Below are 20,031 nucleotides of genomic sequence, written 5' to 3'. Positions count from 1 at the left end.
TTTAGTTTTCAACTTTGTTGCCTTCCTAACAACATTCAACACTGTTCGCCATTTCCTCTGCTATGGTCTGAACTGTGTACCCCTCAGATTTATATGTTGAAGCCCTAACTCCCTATATTAAGAGATCCAGGGCCTTTAGGAGGTGATTAATGTGAAATGAGGTCACAGGGTGGGACAGTAATCTGACGGGGTGGGTATCCCTACGAGAGGAAAAGGAGACAGCAGAGAACGGGGAGATGGCCATCTGCCAGCCAGGAGGAGAGCCCTGACCAGAAACTGAACCCTCCAGACCTTGATCTTGGACTTTCAAGCCTCCACAACTACGAGAAAATAAGTTTCTGCTGTTTAAGCCATGCAGTCTATGGTATTTTGTTATGGCAGCCCGAGCAGAGGAAGAGATCCTATTTCTTGAAACTCACTTTTTTATGACTTTTTGAGACTAAACACAATACTGGCTTTCCTCTGCCTCTTCCTTCCACTGCATGTCATCCTACTCTACCTGGCTAATAAATGCTGAAATTTCTCAAGGCTGAGTCGCAGGCTTTCTTTTCTTCTTATTCTGTGATCTCTCTTTAGGGGTTCTCATCCATATTCAGTTTCAGTCATCAGCGATATCCTAGACATCTCAACTCCACCCACAGCTTATACATTCCTTCTTCAGGAAGGGTTTTCCTGAGTACTCAACCTAAAGTAGCTCCCCCTAGAAACTCCTAATGTCATCTAATTTCATTAACACAGAATTTACCACTGCCTTTTCTATTTCATTTTCTCCCCCGCTCACTAAAATACAAGCTCGATCAGAGTACAGATTCTTGTTGGTCTTGTTCAGCACATTATTTCCAGCACCTAACTTATTTAAACTGGATAAATATTTGTTAAAAGAATAAATCTGGGACTTCTGCTTCTGGCCATGATGAAGTCACAGGAACCAGATTACCCTCTCCCTTTAACCAACTTAGACAACAGAAAAAAATTTATGAAATAATGTTAAGACAATGGATGGCAGGAAGTACAGAATGACAGTGATCCCTGAAAGAAGGGAAACAAAGGAGATAAGTCCTAAAATTTGCTCTGGCTTACTGCCTGGGGAGTTTCCAGGCTACAGTATAGGGAGAGGATCCCAAGTAGAGCTTGGAAATCTTCCTAAGACGAGAAGACAGAGTTTGGAGGTGAAGGAGTCCAAGGCAACTAGAATCTGTGGGGCAGAGTACAGGAGAGAGAGCTGCACAGAGACAGAGAGAGCATGCTCCAGGGATGTGCACAGGGTCCCCCTCGAGTCTGTAGATAAATACTCGTCAGTGCATGAATGTTTTCCCAAGGCTGAGAAAAGACCACTGAAAAGGACCAGGTGGGAAATCCCTAAAGGCCATGTAGAAACCTAGATATAACCTGTGTTCCCACCAGCAAGGATGGAAAGACCTCCTAAGACATGGGGCATTAAGTAGACTCCTGAGGTAGGTATTGCTGTTGCCTCACTGGTGGGGTAAAATTAGCCCTAGTGCAGGGTTCTCCACCTTGGCAACCATCGACACTTGGGGCCAGATGATTCTCTGTTGTGGGGGCCTGTCTTACTAGACATTGTAGAATGTTTAGCAGCATCGCTGGCCTCCACCTTCTAGGTGTGACCATCAAAAATGTCTCTGTACATTGCCAAATGTCCTCTGCAGGGCAAAATCATCCTCAGTTGAGAACCACTGTCCTAGACTAAAGGCTGATCTGGCTCTGCCTAATAACAATGCTCAAAAAACAAGATTTGAAAGAATCAAAATGTTTCTTGATAAGTTAATGGTGTCCCAGAACAGAGCCCAAAAATGTTTCAGGTATTTGCACACACAAAAAAAATCCAACATAAAATTTACAATTTCTAGCTTCCAATCCAAAATTACCAGGCAAGCAAAAAACAGGAAAAATCCATGAGGAGAAAAATCAATCAACAGGAACTGATAAATAACAATGATTGTAAAATCAGCACACAAGGTTGTTAATGCAGATATTTTAAATTATTTCCTATATTTAAGAAGTTGAGGAAAGCAAGAACAAGAGGAGGAGAAATATGGTAGACACAAAGAAGACTAAACTTCAACTTCTGGAGGTGAAAATACAATTTATGAACTGAAAATTATCCTGCTATTAACAGCAGATTAGACAATGCCAAAGAAAAGGGTAATGAACTTAAAAACACAGAAAAGTACAATCCAAAATGAAACAGAGAAAAAACTGACGAAAAACACAGTATCAGTGATCTGTGAAACAGAACACATGTGATTGGAATCCCAAAAGAAGAGAGAGGAGAGAGACAGAAATATATTTAAAGAAAATATGGTTGAAAAATTTCCAAATGTGATAAAAACTAAACTCACATATCCAAGTAGTTCATAAAACTCAAAGCAGAGAAAACATGGAGGCAAGAATGCCAATTTATAATCAAATTTTGATAACCAGTGATAAAGAGAAAACCTTACAAGCATCCAGAGGAAAAAAAGACACCTCGCATACAGAGTAGCAAATACAGGCATACCCTGGAGATATTGTGAGTTTGGTTCCAGATCACTGGAGTAAAGCAAATATCACAATAAAGTGAGTCACACAAATTTTATGGTTTCCCCATGCATATAAAAGTTATGTTTACACTATACTGTAGTCTATTAAGTGTGAAATAGCATTAGGTCTAAAAAAACAATGTTCGTACCTTAAAAAATACTTTTGCTAAAAACCCATCATCTGAGCCTTCAGTGAGTTGTCATCTTTTTGCTGGGAGACGGTCTTGTAAAAAATGCAATATTAGGGCCAGCCCAGTGGCATAGTGGTTGAGTTTGTGTGCTCCACTTTGGTGGCCCAGGGTTTGCGGGTCTGGGTCCCAGGTGCGGACCTACACACCACTCAACAAGCAATGCTGTCGTGGCATCCCACATATAAAAACAGAGAAAGATGGGCACAGATGTTAGCTCAGGGACAATCTTCCTCAAGCAAAAAAAAAAAAGCAATATCTGCAAAGTGCAGTAAAGTGAGGTAAGCCTGTGTAAGAATGACAGAGTCTTATCTCTAGAAACAATGAAAGCTAGAAGTCAGCAGAGCAACATTTTCAAAGTACTAGAAGAAAAATATAGTCAAATTTGAGTTCCATATCCAGCAAAAATATCTTTCGAAAAAAGTGAAATAAAGATGTTTTCAGACACAAAAAGGCAAGGCTAAGTGAATTAATCAACAGCAAATCTGCACGAGATAAGAAATGCTAAAGGAAGTTATTCAGTCAGAAGGAAAATGATATCAGATGGAAATTTGGATCTGTACAAAAGAAGAAAGAGCACCAGAAATGGTAAATTCATGGGGAAAATACTTTTCCTACTTTAACAATCTCCTGAATGATAACTGTGTAAAGCAAAAATAGTATAACATGGAGCCAGGCTGGTAGCGTAGTGGTTAAATTTGCGCACTCTGCTTTGGCGGCCTGGGGTTCACAGGTTTGGATCCCGGGTGTGGACCTACACACCACTCATCAAGCCATGCTGTGGTGGCATCCCACATATAAAACAGAGGAAGATTGGCACAGATGTTAGCTAAGTGACAATCTTCCTCACCAAAAAAAAAAAGGAACAACATACTGAGAGGATTATAACATTTACAGAAGTAAAATATATGACAATAGCACAATGGCTCAGAGGGAGGAAAAGGAAATGCACTGCTATGAATTTCTTAGACTATACATGAAGTGGTATAATATTACTTGAAGGTAGACTCCGATAAGTTAATGATATATAGAGTAACCTTGACAAGAAGTAGTTATAAAAAAAAGTCAATTAAGAGACTAAATTTAATAATAAAATACACTCAACTGATCCAAAAGAAGGCAAGAGGGAAAAAAAGGAAGTAAATAACAGATGGGACAAACAGAAAACAGAAAGTTGGATGGCTACTATCAAAAAGATAAGAAATAACGAGTGTTGGCGAGGATGTGGAGAAAAGGAAACCCGTGTGCACAGTTGGTTTGAATGGAAATTAGTGCAGCCACTATGGAAAACAGTATGGCAGTTCTTTAAAAAATTAAGAATAGAACTACCCTATGATCCAGCAATTCCACTTCTGGGTACTTATCTGAAGAAAATGAAAACACTAATTCAAAAAGATATCTGTACCCCCATGTTCACTGCAGCATTATTTACAATAGCCAAGATATGGAACCAATCTAAATGTCCACTGATGGATGGATGAATGGATAAAGAAAATGTGGTATGTATAGACAATGGAATATTATTCAGCCATAAGAAAGAAGGAAATCTGGCCATTTGCAACAACGTGGATGGACCTTGAGGGCCTTACGTTAAGTGAAATAAGTCAGACAGAGAAAGACATACACCATAAGATTTCACTTATATGTGGAATCTAAAAATAAAAGAGCTCATAGATACAGAGAACAGATTGGTAGTTGCCAGAGGGAGAGCAAAATGGGTGAAAGGAGTCAAAATGTGCAAACTTCAAGTTATAAAATAAGTAAGTCATGGGGATGTAATGCACAGCACGGTCACTGGATTTAATAATATTACATTGCATATTTGAAAGTTGCTAAGAGAGTAGATCTTAGAAGTTCTCACCACAAGAAAAAAATTGTAACTGTGTGGTGATGGATGTTAACTAGACTTATTATGGTGATCATTTTGCAATATATACAAATATCAAATCATTATGTTGTACACCTGAAACTAATATAATGTTATATACGTCAATTATACCTCAATAAGAAAAAAAAAAGAAGACAGAAAGTTGGCTGATTGAAACCCAATCATATCATTCACATTAAATGGAAGTGGTATATTAAAAAGGTGAAGACTGTCAGATTGGATGAAAAAGTAAGCCTCAACAACTATATGTTGCCTAGAAGAAACTCAGTTTAAATATAAAAACACAAGTAGGTTAAAAATAAAAGTATGGGAAAAGATAAACCACGCTAACACTAGTGAAAAGTAAGCCGGAATGATACAGCGCATCAGACAAAATAGATTTCAGAGCAAGGAATATTTCCAGAGAGAAAGAGGTTCATTTCATACGATAAAGGAGTCACTTCATCAAATGTGCATAAAAATTCTAAATGTGTATGCACTTCATCATAGAGTTTTAAAATACATGAAACAAACCTGATAGAACTGAAAGGACAAATAGAAAAATCCAGAATCACAGTTGCAGATTTCAACACCCCCTCTCTCAAGAATAGAACAAGCAGACTGAACCTCAGTAAGGATGTCAAAGAGTTGAACAGCACTATCTATCGATGTCCTTAACTGACATTTGCAGAACACTCCACCCCAACAGCAGCAGAATACACAGTGTTTTAAAGAACACACAAAACATTGATTAAGATAAATCTTGATAGACTCTGGATGATAAAACAAATCTCAGTAAATTCAAAAGGATTAACATCACACAAAGTATATTTTACAACCATGACAGAATTAAACTAGAAATCAGTAACAGAAAGATATCTGGAAAGTCCTCAAATATTTGGAAGCTAAACAACACACCTCTAAATAATCCATGGGTTAAACAAGAAATCAGGAGGAAATTAGACAATATTTCTAATTTAATGAAAGTGAAAACACAGAAGAATAAGATTTGTGGGATATAGTTAGTGTTTAGAGGGAAATTACAACAGAATGATCATATTAGTAGAGAATTAATCTTCTTTCCTATCTCTACAACACTCTACACTCCACAGCAATGGTTCTCAAAGTGTGCTCCTGGACCAGCAACATAAGCATCACTTGGGCCCCACTCCACCTACTAAAACACAGACTGGTTGGAGCCCAACCATCTCTTTTTAAACAAGCCCTCCCGCTGATTCTGATGCACACAGAAATTTGTCAATCACTGTTTTAAAGTAGCACAGTTCTCACTCGGACTACCATAATGGTCTATGCCTTCACTCTTTTCCACAATGCAGTCACAGAGATCTTTTAGAAAGGAGAATCTGATGACGTCATATACCTTCCCCATACACTCTCAATTTAAATCTCTTAGGAGATTTTCAATGGGAAGCTCTTCAAAGAACATAAACATGGCTTATGAGAACCTGCACGGTCTATCCCTCACTTACTCCTCAATCTTTCTCACCCCTGACATCATGTTCCTCCTTTCTGTCTTGACTCTACACACACAGTCATGTGTTACCCTCTTAGCTGCCAAGAATACCACTTGTCAGTTTTTTCACAGGCAATTCCTCCTTCCCGGGAAGTCACTCATCCCCTCCCAGTTCTCTGCCACTTGGCCTAGTTAATTCCTACCCACCCTTCACAGCTCAGCTCAATGGCCTCTTCCTTAGGGAAGTCTTCCCTCACTTCCTTGACTTGGTAAAATCACCCTGTAAGGAATTCTCATAGTATCACCTACTAATTAAGAACTTGTAAGGTCTGTGTAATTATCTACTCAATGTCTGCCTCTCCTAATTAACTTGAACCATGAGGGCAGGAATGGTATCCAGCTTTGTCCCCCATTACATCCCATATGTCTACCCTCCTGCCTGGCACAGAAGAGACAAACATTTTTGAAAGAATAAATTAATGGGGTCTACAGATACAGGTCTTTAAAATCTAGCTTTCTATGTTTATACAACACAGAAACAAAGTAGTATACAAACGAATTTGCCAGGTTGGGGGGATGGCGGGGAAGAAAAAGAAGCCAAGGGCTTGTTTAAAATGAAACAAAAGCAACCAAGAAAAAACTTGGCAGGATGAAATTATTCAGACATCTACTCTGCCTTTTTTTCTTTTTGTAATTAAATAGGTGAATTCAGTAGGTTCAACATTATGATAATCATAGAATGCTCAGGTCCACTACACAGAGAACTGTTTACCGCCCAGGAAAAACGAGGGGGAAACAAACGGTGGCTGGGAGAGCTGAACTAAACGTTGTGAATTCCTAAATGAAGAAAGAGAGAACACAGGGGTAGAACACTGAAGCAATCTCTTTCTAAGAGGTGGGAGCAGCAGGTTAAGGAAGAGAAGAGGGTGACCCTTGAACTTACCTCAGATAGACAAAGCAGGTCTGGAAGCTGCAGGGAGAGAATAAACATTTACAAAACAATAAAACTGGCACTTACGGCTCCCCCAGCACCATTGTGCTGGATTAAGACAGGTCTTGTCCCACAGAGATAAGACAAAACAAAGCAACTATATGGTACCCTGTGGGAGGAGGGAATGGACTACAGGGAGGGGGTGGGTGGGGTGCAGGGGTGGACTGGATATAACCATCTTAATCTAATAAAACCAAATCCAATGACTTTCTTTTCTAGCCACATCACATCAAAATTGTACTGATATAAACAGGGGTTGGTAAACTTCTGCAAAGGGCCAGACAATAAATATTTCAGGCTTTGTGGGCTTTATGATCTCTGTTGCAACCACCCAATTCAGCTTCTGTGGTACAAAAACAGCAGCAGACAGCATGTAAGCGAACGAGCACAGCAGCGCTTCAGTAAAACTACCTACAAGGCAGGCCACAGGCCAGACGCCCAGATTTAGAGAATTAATTTTATGTTTGAAGACAGTTCTGTACTCCATATCCATTAGTGTAGAGATCAACTAAATTACCTTTCTTCAAGTTATACTAATTATGTTGCCAAAGTAAAAACAACTTGAAATATTTTTTGATAAATTTCCTCAGTTCCTTTGTGACTCTAATGTCTAACACGATGACTGGTAGATCAAAAGAAAAAGTATCCAATATTTGTTGAATAAACTGAATGGTTTTCCATGAAAGATGTGGGGCAATTAGTAAAGCAGAATATCCTGAAAAACTCAGTAATAATTGACAAAGCAATGGGATATAAAACATCCAAGAAAAATTCTAAGAAAAAGCAGCAAGACAAGGGATTATCAAAGTAGCTGTTTTATATTTTAATAAAGTATCATGGCAAGTTAGAAGCTCTTCAAAACCTAAAACTCTTCTCTTTACTCAGTTCGTATGAAAATTACGATGACAGGAAAAAACCTCTATTGTAAACAGAATGGATTTTTATTAAAAATTTCTGATTTCATTAGAATACTTTAAATAAGTGAGTCAAAGTTTTAATAGTTTTACTTCCGGCACTGACAATTAGCAAAGTGGTAATATGAAGCCCATATAAAGAAGAATATGTCAATGAATTCACTAACTTTTAAGTTAGAATGTCTACCTTCATTTCATCCAGTTCTGACCAAATTAAGTCTGTGGATTAATTAAGACTTGAGGAGACAGTGATCTCACATGTTTTCCTAAATTCATAGGATATTTTCTCATGGTTTGTAATATCGATAGTAAAGCCACTATTCAAGTGACTGCTACCATAGCTCTTCCTTTCTTAACTCAACATGAAATAAAATTAATTCACAAAAATGAAACTTACAAAATAGACTCATCAGAATGAGATCATCTCTAGCGTATAGGTATTTACCACAGTGTTCCTTTAATGGCGAATGTTAATAAAGCACTTAAAATTTCGATTATTCTAACTTATGCACCACAAGAACAAATCTAGTATCTAAATTAACTTATATTTTTACAGTCACTACATTCTTTCTGGGAAAATCACAGTAAATACAGAGAAACCCTAGCAGGAAACTCTGTAGAGCAGCTTCCCAGTTACATTCCCCAGACTGTGTTCTATGAGGTGTAAAAAGCTGCGACATACATAAAGCGTGGAGAACACAGCTTAACATGCTAATGGGGCACTGTGACTCAATGAGCACAGAAAAGAGAACTGAGTGTTTCCCAGTGTTACAGACCACAGAACTCTCAGAGCACACACATCTTGGGGGAATAGATGGGATGTTTCTTGGAATACATCACTGGAATGCTTGTGTAGCAAACTAGATTAAGGTAACTGTGAATCATCTGGAAATGTTTTTCTATCAAAACGAAATTTAGAAAATCATGTCTATGCTTCATAGTTTCTGTGTTAAATAATAATTATGATGCAGAATAACAGCACATGAAGAAACTCTAACTCTAAATTTTATTTTAAAATGTTAAGGATATTCTGTGCCAAGTGTTGCCTCAACGACACAAATTTAAAAGAACATTTTGAATTAGGACTCAAAAAATGTGGTAAAATGTTCATAAGCAGGAGCAGAGGAGGATGCACCGTTAGTCTCAGTTTCAGGTAGAGGAAGTATATATTAATTAAAAATCACCCATCAGTTATACACCTGTGTGAAAACCAGAATTCAGAATGGAAAAAAACGCGTATTCAATCATTTTTGAGGATAGATGACAAAACAGGAGAAGCTGACAAACTGAACTTTTTTCAGTCATCTCAGAATCCAATTCAAAGTGTCAACGTGAATTCTGAATTTTTGCGGGAAAATTTAACATTTCAGGATGAGTACTATGAGTTACAGTAGCTCCAAGTCCACAGTAGGTTATTCTAGTCTGCAAACTTCCCCAGAGCTGTACACAGTCAGTTTTTTTTACATCCAAATATCTATCAATTAGGCACACATTTGCTTTGGGATCTCAGAAGACACTGATACTAAAAAGGTCTATATCAGTATTTTCAATAGTCATGTTCCATTTTAGGCCATTATCACTTCAAAAATCATCTCTTACAACTGGCCCTTCACACACTCCCTTTTGCCTCCTCCTCAAATCTATGTTGTGTGCTACTATTAGAAAAGACACTCTAGAACCAAACTTGGATCATATAAGTTTCTCACAATTCACAGAATTAATTCTTGGCTTGATCTCTTTGTCTTTCTGTTATACTCACTTGGTGAACCCAAGTACTGTTAAGTCTAAGGACCCAGCTTTCTCCAAACTTACATTCTTGCAGCTGAGGTAAACCACAAAGCTGTTCAATCCTGTTATTTCTTGAGTCAGTCTTTCAAGCCTTGTCCACCTTGCTCAAAACGCACCATAATACTCTTAGATTACCTCTCGATTCATAGACAATAGACTCTAATGTCCTCACCATTCTGCCCATGAACTTATAAACTGATTCGCATCCCCATGTATTTTTCCCACTATTCTCATGCTTTAAGAGAGAAGTGCCTCTTCTGGCCAAGACCAATCTCTCTAGTGATGCCCCAAAATATCCAATAATCAATTCAGGGGTTTCACTTCATTTCTACTGCTTGCCATCTCATTTTTGTATCTTCAACTTTTCATTTTCTACTGGCTTCTTCCCACTGGCATCTACATTTTTTTTTTTTTTTTTTAATTTGCCTTCAACCAGGCTTCCTCTCACTACCTCCCTATCTCCTCTTCAATCATAGTCATTCATAGTTTTCTCTGTTAATTTTCCTCATTTCCTCTTCCTGCATTTACTCAATCATGATTTCTGGCCCTATTAGCCCATCAGAACCACTCTCTCCCAAATCACTAAAATAACATCTTGTGCTATATTCAATGGAAATGTTTTAAGGCTTAACTGACCTCTTACCAACAGTTTACCTGTTGTTTTCTCCCTTCTTAAAATACTTTTCCTGGCTTTCCTCTGACCTCCTGACTCCTTCATCAGTCTCCTTCTGTATACATCTTTTCCTTTCTTCATATCTTTGGGACTCTGAGACCCTAGGCTCTTCCCATTTTACATTGAGCAATCTCTTCGACTCTCATGGCTTCAATTATTTGCTGACTCCCAAATCTTTATCTCCAGCTCAGACCTCTCTCCTTAACAGACCCATATCAACTAATTGCTCCTTTTCTTGGATATTCCACTAGGTACTTCAAATTGCCTATGTCTAAAACTGAGGTTTTTTTTTTTTGAGGAAGATTAGCCCTGAACTAACATCTGCTGCCAATCCTCCTCTTTTTGCTAAGGAAGACTAGCCCTGAGCTAATATTCGTGCCCATCTTCCTCTATTTTATGTGGGACACCTGCCACAGCGTGGCTTGACAAGCAGTGCATAGGTCTGCACCTGGGATCCGAACCAGCGAACCCCAGGCTGCTGAAGCAGAATGTGCAACCTAACCGCTGCACCATCGGCCAGCCCGAGTATTCTTTTATATCCCAGCAAATGTTACTATCATTTACCCGGATGTTCAAGCCAAAAACCTGGATGTTATCCTTTATTCCTCTACCCTCTAGGACATATTGATTCTACTTCATAAATCTCTCTCAAATACAGCTATTATTCTTCAGTGCTGCCACTATTGGGCTCAAAACATTTTTTTCATTAACTGATGTGAATCTCACAATTTGGGCTATGCGTCCCTCAGTAGCTTTACCTTTTGCCATTTTTCCATCCACTCCTGCTCCATCCTTAATTCTATTTTATGCCTCTGCTATATGAACTAAATTGCTCAGTGTTCCAAAAAAGCCTGCTCAATTCGCTACCCAAATTTTCCGTGCAGTTTGCTTAGCCTGAAATACTCCTCTCCCGACTTGTAATACTTTGGCATCCTTCAAGTCTCAGTTTAGATGTGACTATGTAGGAATCCTTGCCTAATTCTCTAAACATGGGTTCAATCTGGCTTCTATGTGCTTCTACAATCCACATCTCTCCTCATCACAGCATTCATCTTTCTACTGGAATTGCCTGTTCACAATCATCCCCCATGAGATGACAGGCTCCACGAGAGCACAAACCATCACTTTAGCCATTATATCCCCTGAACACATCTAATATCCCACTTAAACATAAAGACACTCTATTTATTGAATAAATAAATGATGTAGGTCTTGCTTTCTCACTTAGATGGAAAGGGAACTTTCTGAACCTTCTACAGTGCCTAAAAGCATATGGTAGGCATTCATTACTTGTTGAACTAAGAATAGGCTAGAATTGCATTTCTTCTTCTTCCTTTCCACGTCTACAGTTGATACACAGCAGTACAAATGTAGTAAAATGTAAAATTTAAAACTCTATGTATTAAACTATATCTAGACAAGCACTGTTGAAATGTACAAAAACAAGATATTCGTGGTAGAAGCAAAGCTTTTCATCAATAGAAACACTCTATAATTCATTATATACATTGCTCTAGGAATTTTTCTAGAAAAGTCCTGTTGTTAAAACTCTCTCTCAAGTCTCCAGTCACTAATTATTCTATGAAGAAGAAAAACACACATAAAAAATAATGAATTTTTAGCATCATTTCCAAAAAGGCAAAAAAAAAGTATGGAATACCAAGAATAATGAGAAAAAAAAAAAAACACCTTAAGAAACATTTAAAAATCAGATAAATATAACAAATATTGCTATAAGTACAACTTTGTAAAAATAATGTCCTTGCTGATTGATTTTTAAAAAAAGAATGTTAAAAAATAAAGAAGGAAAGTTATCAGTAAAAGATAAATAAAACTTTAAGCAGAGCAGGAAATAGTACTAGCAATTTTAAAACGAGAAAAGGTGAAAAACAACTCAATATGATACTAAAAGTTTTTTAAATATCACAAAAGGATTTTGAAGTTAAATTTGAAAAAGTAATAATTAGGCATCTTCCATCTTACTTTTCTAGGGAGATCTCATATTTAGTGAAATGAAGAATTATATTAAATTTTATATTTATACCTTAGGAAGATACAATGGTCAAGAAGTTGGAAGGACAAAATACGGTTCTGTTGTAAAATAAGTTAATGCAAACTACCTTTGGTAAACTCTAAGAGCATGAAATGAGGATGGTATAAAGAATTAAAAATGAAACACTGCACTTTATTGTCCATTCATGACAATCTTTTAAAAATGTGTGTGTATATTTTTAAGTGAATTATAAGTTTTTGACTTTTAAATCACTATCAGGCTTCTTCCCTCTTTTTTCCTGACATATTATTTGTTATAATGTTATTTTTAGTTATCCTGCGGGCAAGAAACACAGGGCATTATTTTTAGATTTCATTCATCTTTCATAACGGAGACTCTAATTTCACCACCTTTAAAATTTTAATCACTGCACATTACATATTACTGAAATAGGTATTTTAAAGTTATTCAGTTAAATAATTGAATTTTACAGGCCATAATAATCATCTAACCTATTAAAATTCGAGTTTAACTACTGTTTTTAATATTTTAATAAGACTGATATTTTTCTTTGCTTTTAAAAAAGTTTTAACAAAAGTACAAAAATAAAACCATCAACACCTCTCCAACCCCCTAAAAAACTTCTCTAAAATATAGTGTAACAATGCAACCATATGATATTATCCTTATATTTCCAAATGTAACCTGGCAATCTTTCATGTCAGGGAAGTAATCGGTCAGAACCATCACACTCCTACCTATCCTGAATTGTCTAGCACTTACCAATAAGCAGAGTTGGAACTGGCTATGTTGGCAGCTATGGTACTCATTCTATGTTGCTGGCTTCTAAGGGGAAGAGTCTCCCTGAGGCATCAATGTCAGGTCAGTATAACTGAGTAAGGCGTATAATTGCTTGCTAAAGTAATTTTGGTTACTCTCTGAATTTACTATTACCTTAAAATTACCTGCATATGACTTCCTCCCTTGCTAGGCTACGGATTATCTCTGGAAAGAAATTCTCATCTTTACAGCTGTGGAATCTAGTTCAACTGTCTGATAGGAAAAAAACTATTAAACAAGTTTGCTGATTTATTGAAAAAAATGTCTTGTTCCTTCACACTCTTTAAATAGGCAGGGTCTTAAAGTGGTTCCCAAAGCAGTACCAAAGGGCCTAACAAACTAACTGTGAACATGAGACTGACAGCCTAGGACTATGACATATGTTATAGTCTCTATCAACTTAGCAAGAAGACAGTTCTTTGCTTCTTTCCACATGGTCCTAAAGTTATTAATTTATCAAGCAAAAAACATATATTAGCTTGTAGTGTAGTAGTTAAGTTTTACATAGTTACTTGGGCATATTTACCTGTCAGAGTGTTTTATTTTATATTAGATCTATCAAATGCAAAAGCAGATAATGTAACTTTTACATTAATGATATATGTTTAGAAGCTTTCTCTGTCTCTACCAAATGTGTTTTAATTTGCTTGAAACCTTGGACACATCAAGGTGTGGGGAAGTGCACTGGTACATTTAGCAGCACCTAATTTCATGAGTTTCAGACTAGGTGCCAAGAAATGAGGTCATCCAAATATTTGGGGAATAAATTAAAACTAAACCAACTGTTCCTTTTCCACCCATTATTCTCATACTTGACTCAAGGCACCTACAATGAAACTTTAAAATTAAGTAGAGAAAAACTTACCTAGTTGGGATTTTGAATAATAGTTTGCCATTTGTCCACTGTTGCAAGACTGTCGTTTATGTCTTTTTGTTGACATTTCTGTGGTCTTCCATGGTGGTCTTTTTCTTTTGTTCAATTTGCTAAGAACTTCGGAACTATCAGAAGGATTCTTGTCATAGTTAATACATTTATTTAATTTACTATTGTCAAGTTGGTCAGGAAATTTTTCAGTTGAAGGACTATTTGCTTTAGCATTTTCTATTTCTTTAGATTGCTTTTTGAAAGAATTTTGCCTAGCAGAATGGGATCTTAAGGTAAAGCGCCTCGATTCTTCTATATGAGTCTGACGATTATTTCCACTGTCAATAGATTCAGGAGAGTAAATTATTGTATTTAACTTAAAAGTATTTCTGTGTTCAAGATAGTTGATCTTCCTCAAAAATATTCTACAATCTTTTAAGGTTTTTGATCTCCAATTATTTGAACATACATTTCCTAGTCTTAGTCCCTTTTCAAAATCTTTTTGACTGTAATTTGTTCCATTCTCCTTTGCTTCTGACTTAAATTTATTCTCTAATCTAGCATGTGTTTTGAAGTCAGACATTGCCACCCTTTGTTGCAAAAAGTCATCCCTGATCTCAGGTGGTAAAATAAACTGATTATCTACTGTGTTTTTTCCTTGGAGTGGGATGTCAGCATTTGTTCCCCCCTCAGTCTTATTTAAAAATTGGTTCTGGCAGAAAAATCTCAAGTTCCTCCTTTTGGAGATCCAATCCACTGTTCCTTGGTTGAGCAGTTTCCCCTCTCTTCTCCACCTTTCATGCTGCAACCTCTTAAACTCAGTTCTTTTTAATCTAGCTAGTGTTAAATTATTCTTCACATTTAAGATTGGAGAGCTAACCATTTTATGCAGTATATGCAACTTCCCTGCTGATTTTGAAGGAGAAGATAGTGCAAATTTTTTAAAGTGCTTTCTGAAGGGGCTGGTACTAAAATCAGAATATTTGGTCCTTAATTTAATTCCTCTGGTATTTATTACTTCCAAAGGGTTTCGAGCATTTGCTTTTCTAACTAGTGAAAGAGACTGTGTTTCTGTTGTTTGCATAAACCAGGTACAGAGTTCATTTAAATCATACTTTTTCCGAAAAAGCATTTTTACAGGTGAAACTTCAAGTTCTAAAAGACAGGTTTCCAAAGGGTTTGCTATTTTGAAACTATCCTTGTCAATGTGTTCTCTTCTTTTATGAACACAATTTTCAGCTTCATCTCCACTCACTTGCACCCAAGCATTTGTTATTTGCTCAAATCTATTGTTTAATTCTTCTAATAAGGAATCATTGGAAGTAGAAGCAGCCCACCATCTGAGCAAAGGGTTTGATGAAATGATGGGGTCCAAGGATACTTCAGAAATGGGTAGTAACTTATCTTCCAAACACCTTTTTGCATTCCTTGAATTTCTAGCTCCTGGGGCACACTTGGAAGCTATTTTTATCCTTGACTGCCTATGTTTTTCCTTCTGACTTTTACCTTTCTGCAAATGGAGTTTATATGATTTATGGAGCAGAGTATTTCTATAAATTAGTGAGCTAGAAGATGCTAATGAATGTAAGAAATGCAGAGATGGTTTCCTATTCCTAATAGAATGTCTCAATGGTATAGTAGCAACCATGCTTTTTGATCCCTTCTTAAATATGTCAGTTTCCGTGTGCCTTGTATCGATCTTCTTGCATTGGTGATCATACTTTTCTTCAGGCAGCTTTTTTTCTAATATATTCTCTTGTTCTAAAGGAGGTAAGCAGCTGCTAATACTTACTTCTCTCTCCTGAGGTGAAATTCTATTAATAGTCACAGATATGCCAGAGATTTTCACTTTTGCAGGTCTACCAGGCTTCCTAATTATTGCCAAAGGCTTCTGATTTGGTCGAGTGATGTTCTTGGAAAGTTGAGGTATCACAGATTTGTTCTTGATAGGTCTGACATATTCAAAGCCAGACCCCAAGATCTCACTTTCAGTAGTCAAACTGGAAACAGCATTAATTCTTTCACCCGAGTCAATTTCGTATTCTCTAATATTTCTGAGACCACTATATTCAGCTGGAAAATCAGCAACATTATTGTTTAAAGACATAACATTGCTTATGTTTACACTCCCTTCAGAAACATGTCTTTTAGTTCTTCTTGACCTTCCATAAATAACAGTAACTGTAATACTCTTCTTATAAATACCTTCTTTTACTTCTGATATGAGAGATTCTGGGCTTTTCTTTCTAGCACTGAAGGACTCATTTTGGCAAATAGTGATGTCTGTTTGATCAGTTTTAGGTTTTGGTGGTCTTCCAATTGGCCGCTTAATCTGTTTCACAACCTGGGGACCTATTTTCTTAGGTCTACCTGGTTTTCTTTTAAAAGATGAATCAACAGCACTGCTTGAGTTTTCCTTAGGTTCTTCTTGTGTCTTACCATTATTCATATCATCTATAAACATTGCACAGGATTCTGCAGTTTCTTTTGCACAATTACATTTTAGTTCTCCCTGTAGAGTGTCACAATCATTAAGACCAGAACTATAATTTTCCAAGTTACCATTTGAGATATCCTTATTTGTTTCTGTTTTTTTTTCAATTACATGATGAGTTGGATGTTTTTCAGAAGGAAGATCAATATTTGATTCAGAAGTACCAACTGAAGTTAAAGTATATTTGACTCCTTCACTGCTTTTAACCTCAGATAACAACATAAGTTTGATAGGACTAGAATAGTTGGAAAAAGAGCTCTCAATGGCTTCATATTTTGTTGGTACATCTTCAACACTGGAAATCAGGCTACTAGTATCTAAAATAGATGACTTTTTCAAATTACCAAGTTTTTTGTTATTCAAATCTATTGTAGGTATATGACTGCTTCTAATCAAGTTGCTGGACGCTACAACAGCTTTTGATAAACTCTGCTCTTTGCATGTCATTCTGCTTACAGTAAGAGTCATATTTCTACCAGGATTTTGATCTTTACCATCAATTTCTATCAACTTCTTGGGTGCTTTAAATCCTTCTGATAACGACTGGTTATTCCAAGACTTTTTGGCCATATTTATTGTATCCTCCAAACGCTCCACAACTACTTGTAAATTAGAATTCATTGCAATTTTATTTAGATCTATATTGTGTGGGCTTTCAACCTGAATGTTTTTCACTGGATCCTTTTTTTTTGTAGATCCAGAAACTTTTTTGGCCTTAGGGGAGTTTTTGAAAACATAATTATTTGTTACGTATATAGAATACCACCCTGGAGGCACAATATTCCGTTTAGCCCTACTCAAAAGTCCTGGAACATCACTTTTCAAAGGAGTTTGAGTAGTCTCTAATTTTGGGTTCTCCTTATGATTTTGCAAAAAAATTTTTCCAGCTGCAGATTTCTCCTGTGATTTTCGTATGCTCGTTTTCTCATGAGAAGTTGTCTTAAAGCTTTCTGAAAAAGCATCAAAAGCGAAGTTAGTTTCTAAACTATGAAGAGGTAGTTGCAATGATTGTAATGTATCATCTGGTGAAAACGATGTTTCTGCATGACTGTTTTCTTGAAGGCTTCTAGAATTTTGTAAAGGTGATTGGCAATGATAGAATTCTTCTTTGTCCATTGAAGATATCTCACCATTGCACATCAATTTCCTTGAATTTTTTTCAGTGTATTTTTTCCTTATAAAATTTTCATCAAGACTAGCAAGTTCTCTTTTTATCTGTAAAGACTGCCTTCTAAACATGGGTGAATCAGGAGAGTTGTGCATTGCAAATAAAGTTTCTTGACGTTTTCGAAATCTTGTCTGAATAATTTTATTTTCTACCTTTTTATCATGTTGACTAAGTAATTCCATAAAACTGTAATCACTGGCCTTTGCATTATGCAAGAGAGAGGTTATTAAATCTCTCAATTTTAAATCATTATCGGTATTACAATCACTGCTAGATAATTTTATAAGGTTTGTCATATCTGTGGTTTCTATTGATTTTAATTTTTCATTAATACGATCCATTAAATCTTGAAAAATTACAGTAGTTTCCCCTTTTTCATGATTTGTAGTACAATTATTGCTGTCTTCCAAGAGTGAAGAATCTGAGTTACCGAATTTCTCAGTTTTATGTATTTTACTTTCGTGGTCACCCTTGTCATTGCTTACTTCTGCTGGTGTGAGAGATGGAGGTTGGTTCATGTTTGCTTCAAGTCTGTTATTTTCTAAGGCTGAAAGCTCTGAGATGACGTCTTTCAATTTTTCAAATCCTTCAGTCTGTACAGGTGATAATGGTGGAGGTGAGGGACTTCGAGATCTACAAACGTCTTTAAGACTGACTGAAACGTCACATACTTCCCTTGATGGAAGAGGAGTGTGAAAGCCTGATTTTGTAGAGTGAATGTTTGGTAAGAGTCCAGAACAGCACCTGTGAGAATGATAACTGTTTCCAATTCCTCTACTCACTACTGTCTTAATGTGTTCAACAGTTACAGTTTGGCAAGATAAACAATGTAAATCTTTGATACAGACTGGCAGAGGCATAAAACCAGGGCTTTTTCTTTCATTTTGTAAACACCCTCTTTCTGCCAGCCTATATTCACAACTACAGAACAGACCAAGTAAATCATCTTCACTCAGGGGCTTTTGAGATTCTGAAGACACAGTATATGACGTATTACAACAACAAAGAGAAGCAGCATTCTGCTCTTGGACTAGAAATTTCAACATAGCCAAAACTTGTTGCTGGTGATGTATGCACAAAGATTCCAAAACTTTGCTTAATGCTGATTTTCTTTTTTCCATTTTAGTAGCTTCCTCTGACTTTGGATCAACAGTTGAACTAAAAATAAAAATCAAACAAAAAATGAATTACAGCAAAAAAACCAATATTATACGGAGTTATAATTTTAACAGAGTTTGAACAAAAGATATCTTGATATTGCTGGTCCTAACTCCTGGAGAGCTGTAATAATGACATCTTGATTATCGTTTAGCAAAAATATAACGAAGCACTGATGATAATTAATTCCCTATGACAATGTATTAGAGTCAAAGTAAAGCTCTAGTTTTCCAATAGAAAAGCTGATAATTATAGATATGATTATATTCACAGATTGCTAATGTTTACTGCTTTGTATATATTAAGAATATTTAATGGGAAGTGCTTCAGAAGGACTTAAAATTTTTGTAAAGTAGGCTTTTTAAAAGTTATTTTGATAATTATCAGTTCATACTAGCACAAATAAAAATAAGAAGTAGGAGAAAATCTCTTATCTTTATTTAGAAGTTTTTTTTCATGGTAGTAAAAACAAAATTATTAATAAGAGAGAGCTCTACACAGTCCCAAGGATGATTACGGAATTTAGATTTCATATAAATAACAGAATGTCTTTTCTAAGATTAAGCTGCAGGCATTTTAACCTAATAAGAAAATTAAAAATTTAAGCTATTTAAAAATAGAACCTATTTTTAATTGATTTTAAATACTAAAGTAATTACATCAAAACTACAGGCATTACTTACCTAATTATTTAATTTCAAATGCTGGAAAATGTCCCACTGCAGAAATTAATATATATCTAACTTTAACTAAGACCCAGGATTACTTAGCAACCAAGGTAGAAGGCTACAAAAAATTTTTTTAATCCAATACCAGCAGCAAGAAGAATAAAATATATTAAAAGAATTCTGTTTCAGAAAAGTATCTATTCAAATTAAACATATCACCAAACTCTGTACATGAAAATAGCCTCCCACTACTGATTTCTTGTATTTCTTGTTGTTGTTAGTAGTTCCTGGTTTGCAGAAATTTTATTTAGGGTTGGAATTGGGATATGCTGATTATGAAGTGCTACAGAAGATAGTATTTTGTTTAAATAAAGGGTTATTACATTCATGTATTTTAAAAATTAAAGGGT

At 36.1% G+C, this 20,031-nt stretch overlaps 1 protein-coding gene across 13 annotated transcripts in view; it reads right to left on the bottom strand.

Moving 5' to 3' along the window:
- Window positions 1-20,031, bottom strand: part of LCORL (ligand dependent nuclear receptor corepressor like) — a 152,420-nt gene that overhangs the window by 10,579 nt on the left and 121,810 nt on the right. For 8 of the 13 annotated variants that reach the window (XM_023638297.2, XM_070262550.1, XM_070262553.1 and 5 more), the window contains one exon: window positions 14,134-18,953. The exons of 4 other annotated variants lie outside the window; for them this stretch is intronic. In XM_023638297.2, the coding sequence (XP_023494065.2) occupies window positions 14,134-18,953 (4,820 nt within the window). Of the gene's footprint in view, window positions 1-14,133; window positions 18,954-20,031 lie in introns of those variants that run through there. One more of the 13 variants, XR_011437178.1, reaches the window with a different exon arrangement.

Source organism: Equus caballus, chromosome 3 (assembly GCF_041296265.1).
Source record: "Equus caballus isolate H_3958 breed thoroughbred chromosome 3, TB-T2T, whole genome shotgun sequence".
NCBI classification, from domain to species: Eukaryota; Metazoa; Chordata; class Mammalia; order Perissodactyla; family Equidae; genus Equus; species Equus caballus.
The sequence above is the reverse complement of the archived record's forward strand: the minus strand, read 5'-3'. Positions and strand labels throughout refer to the sequence as shown.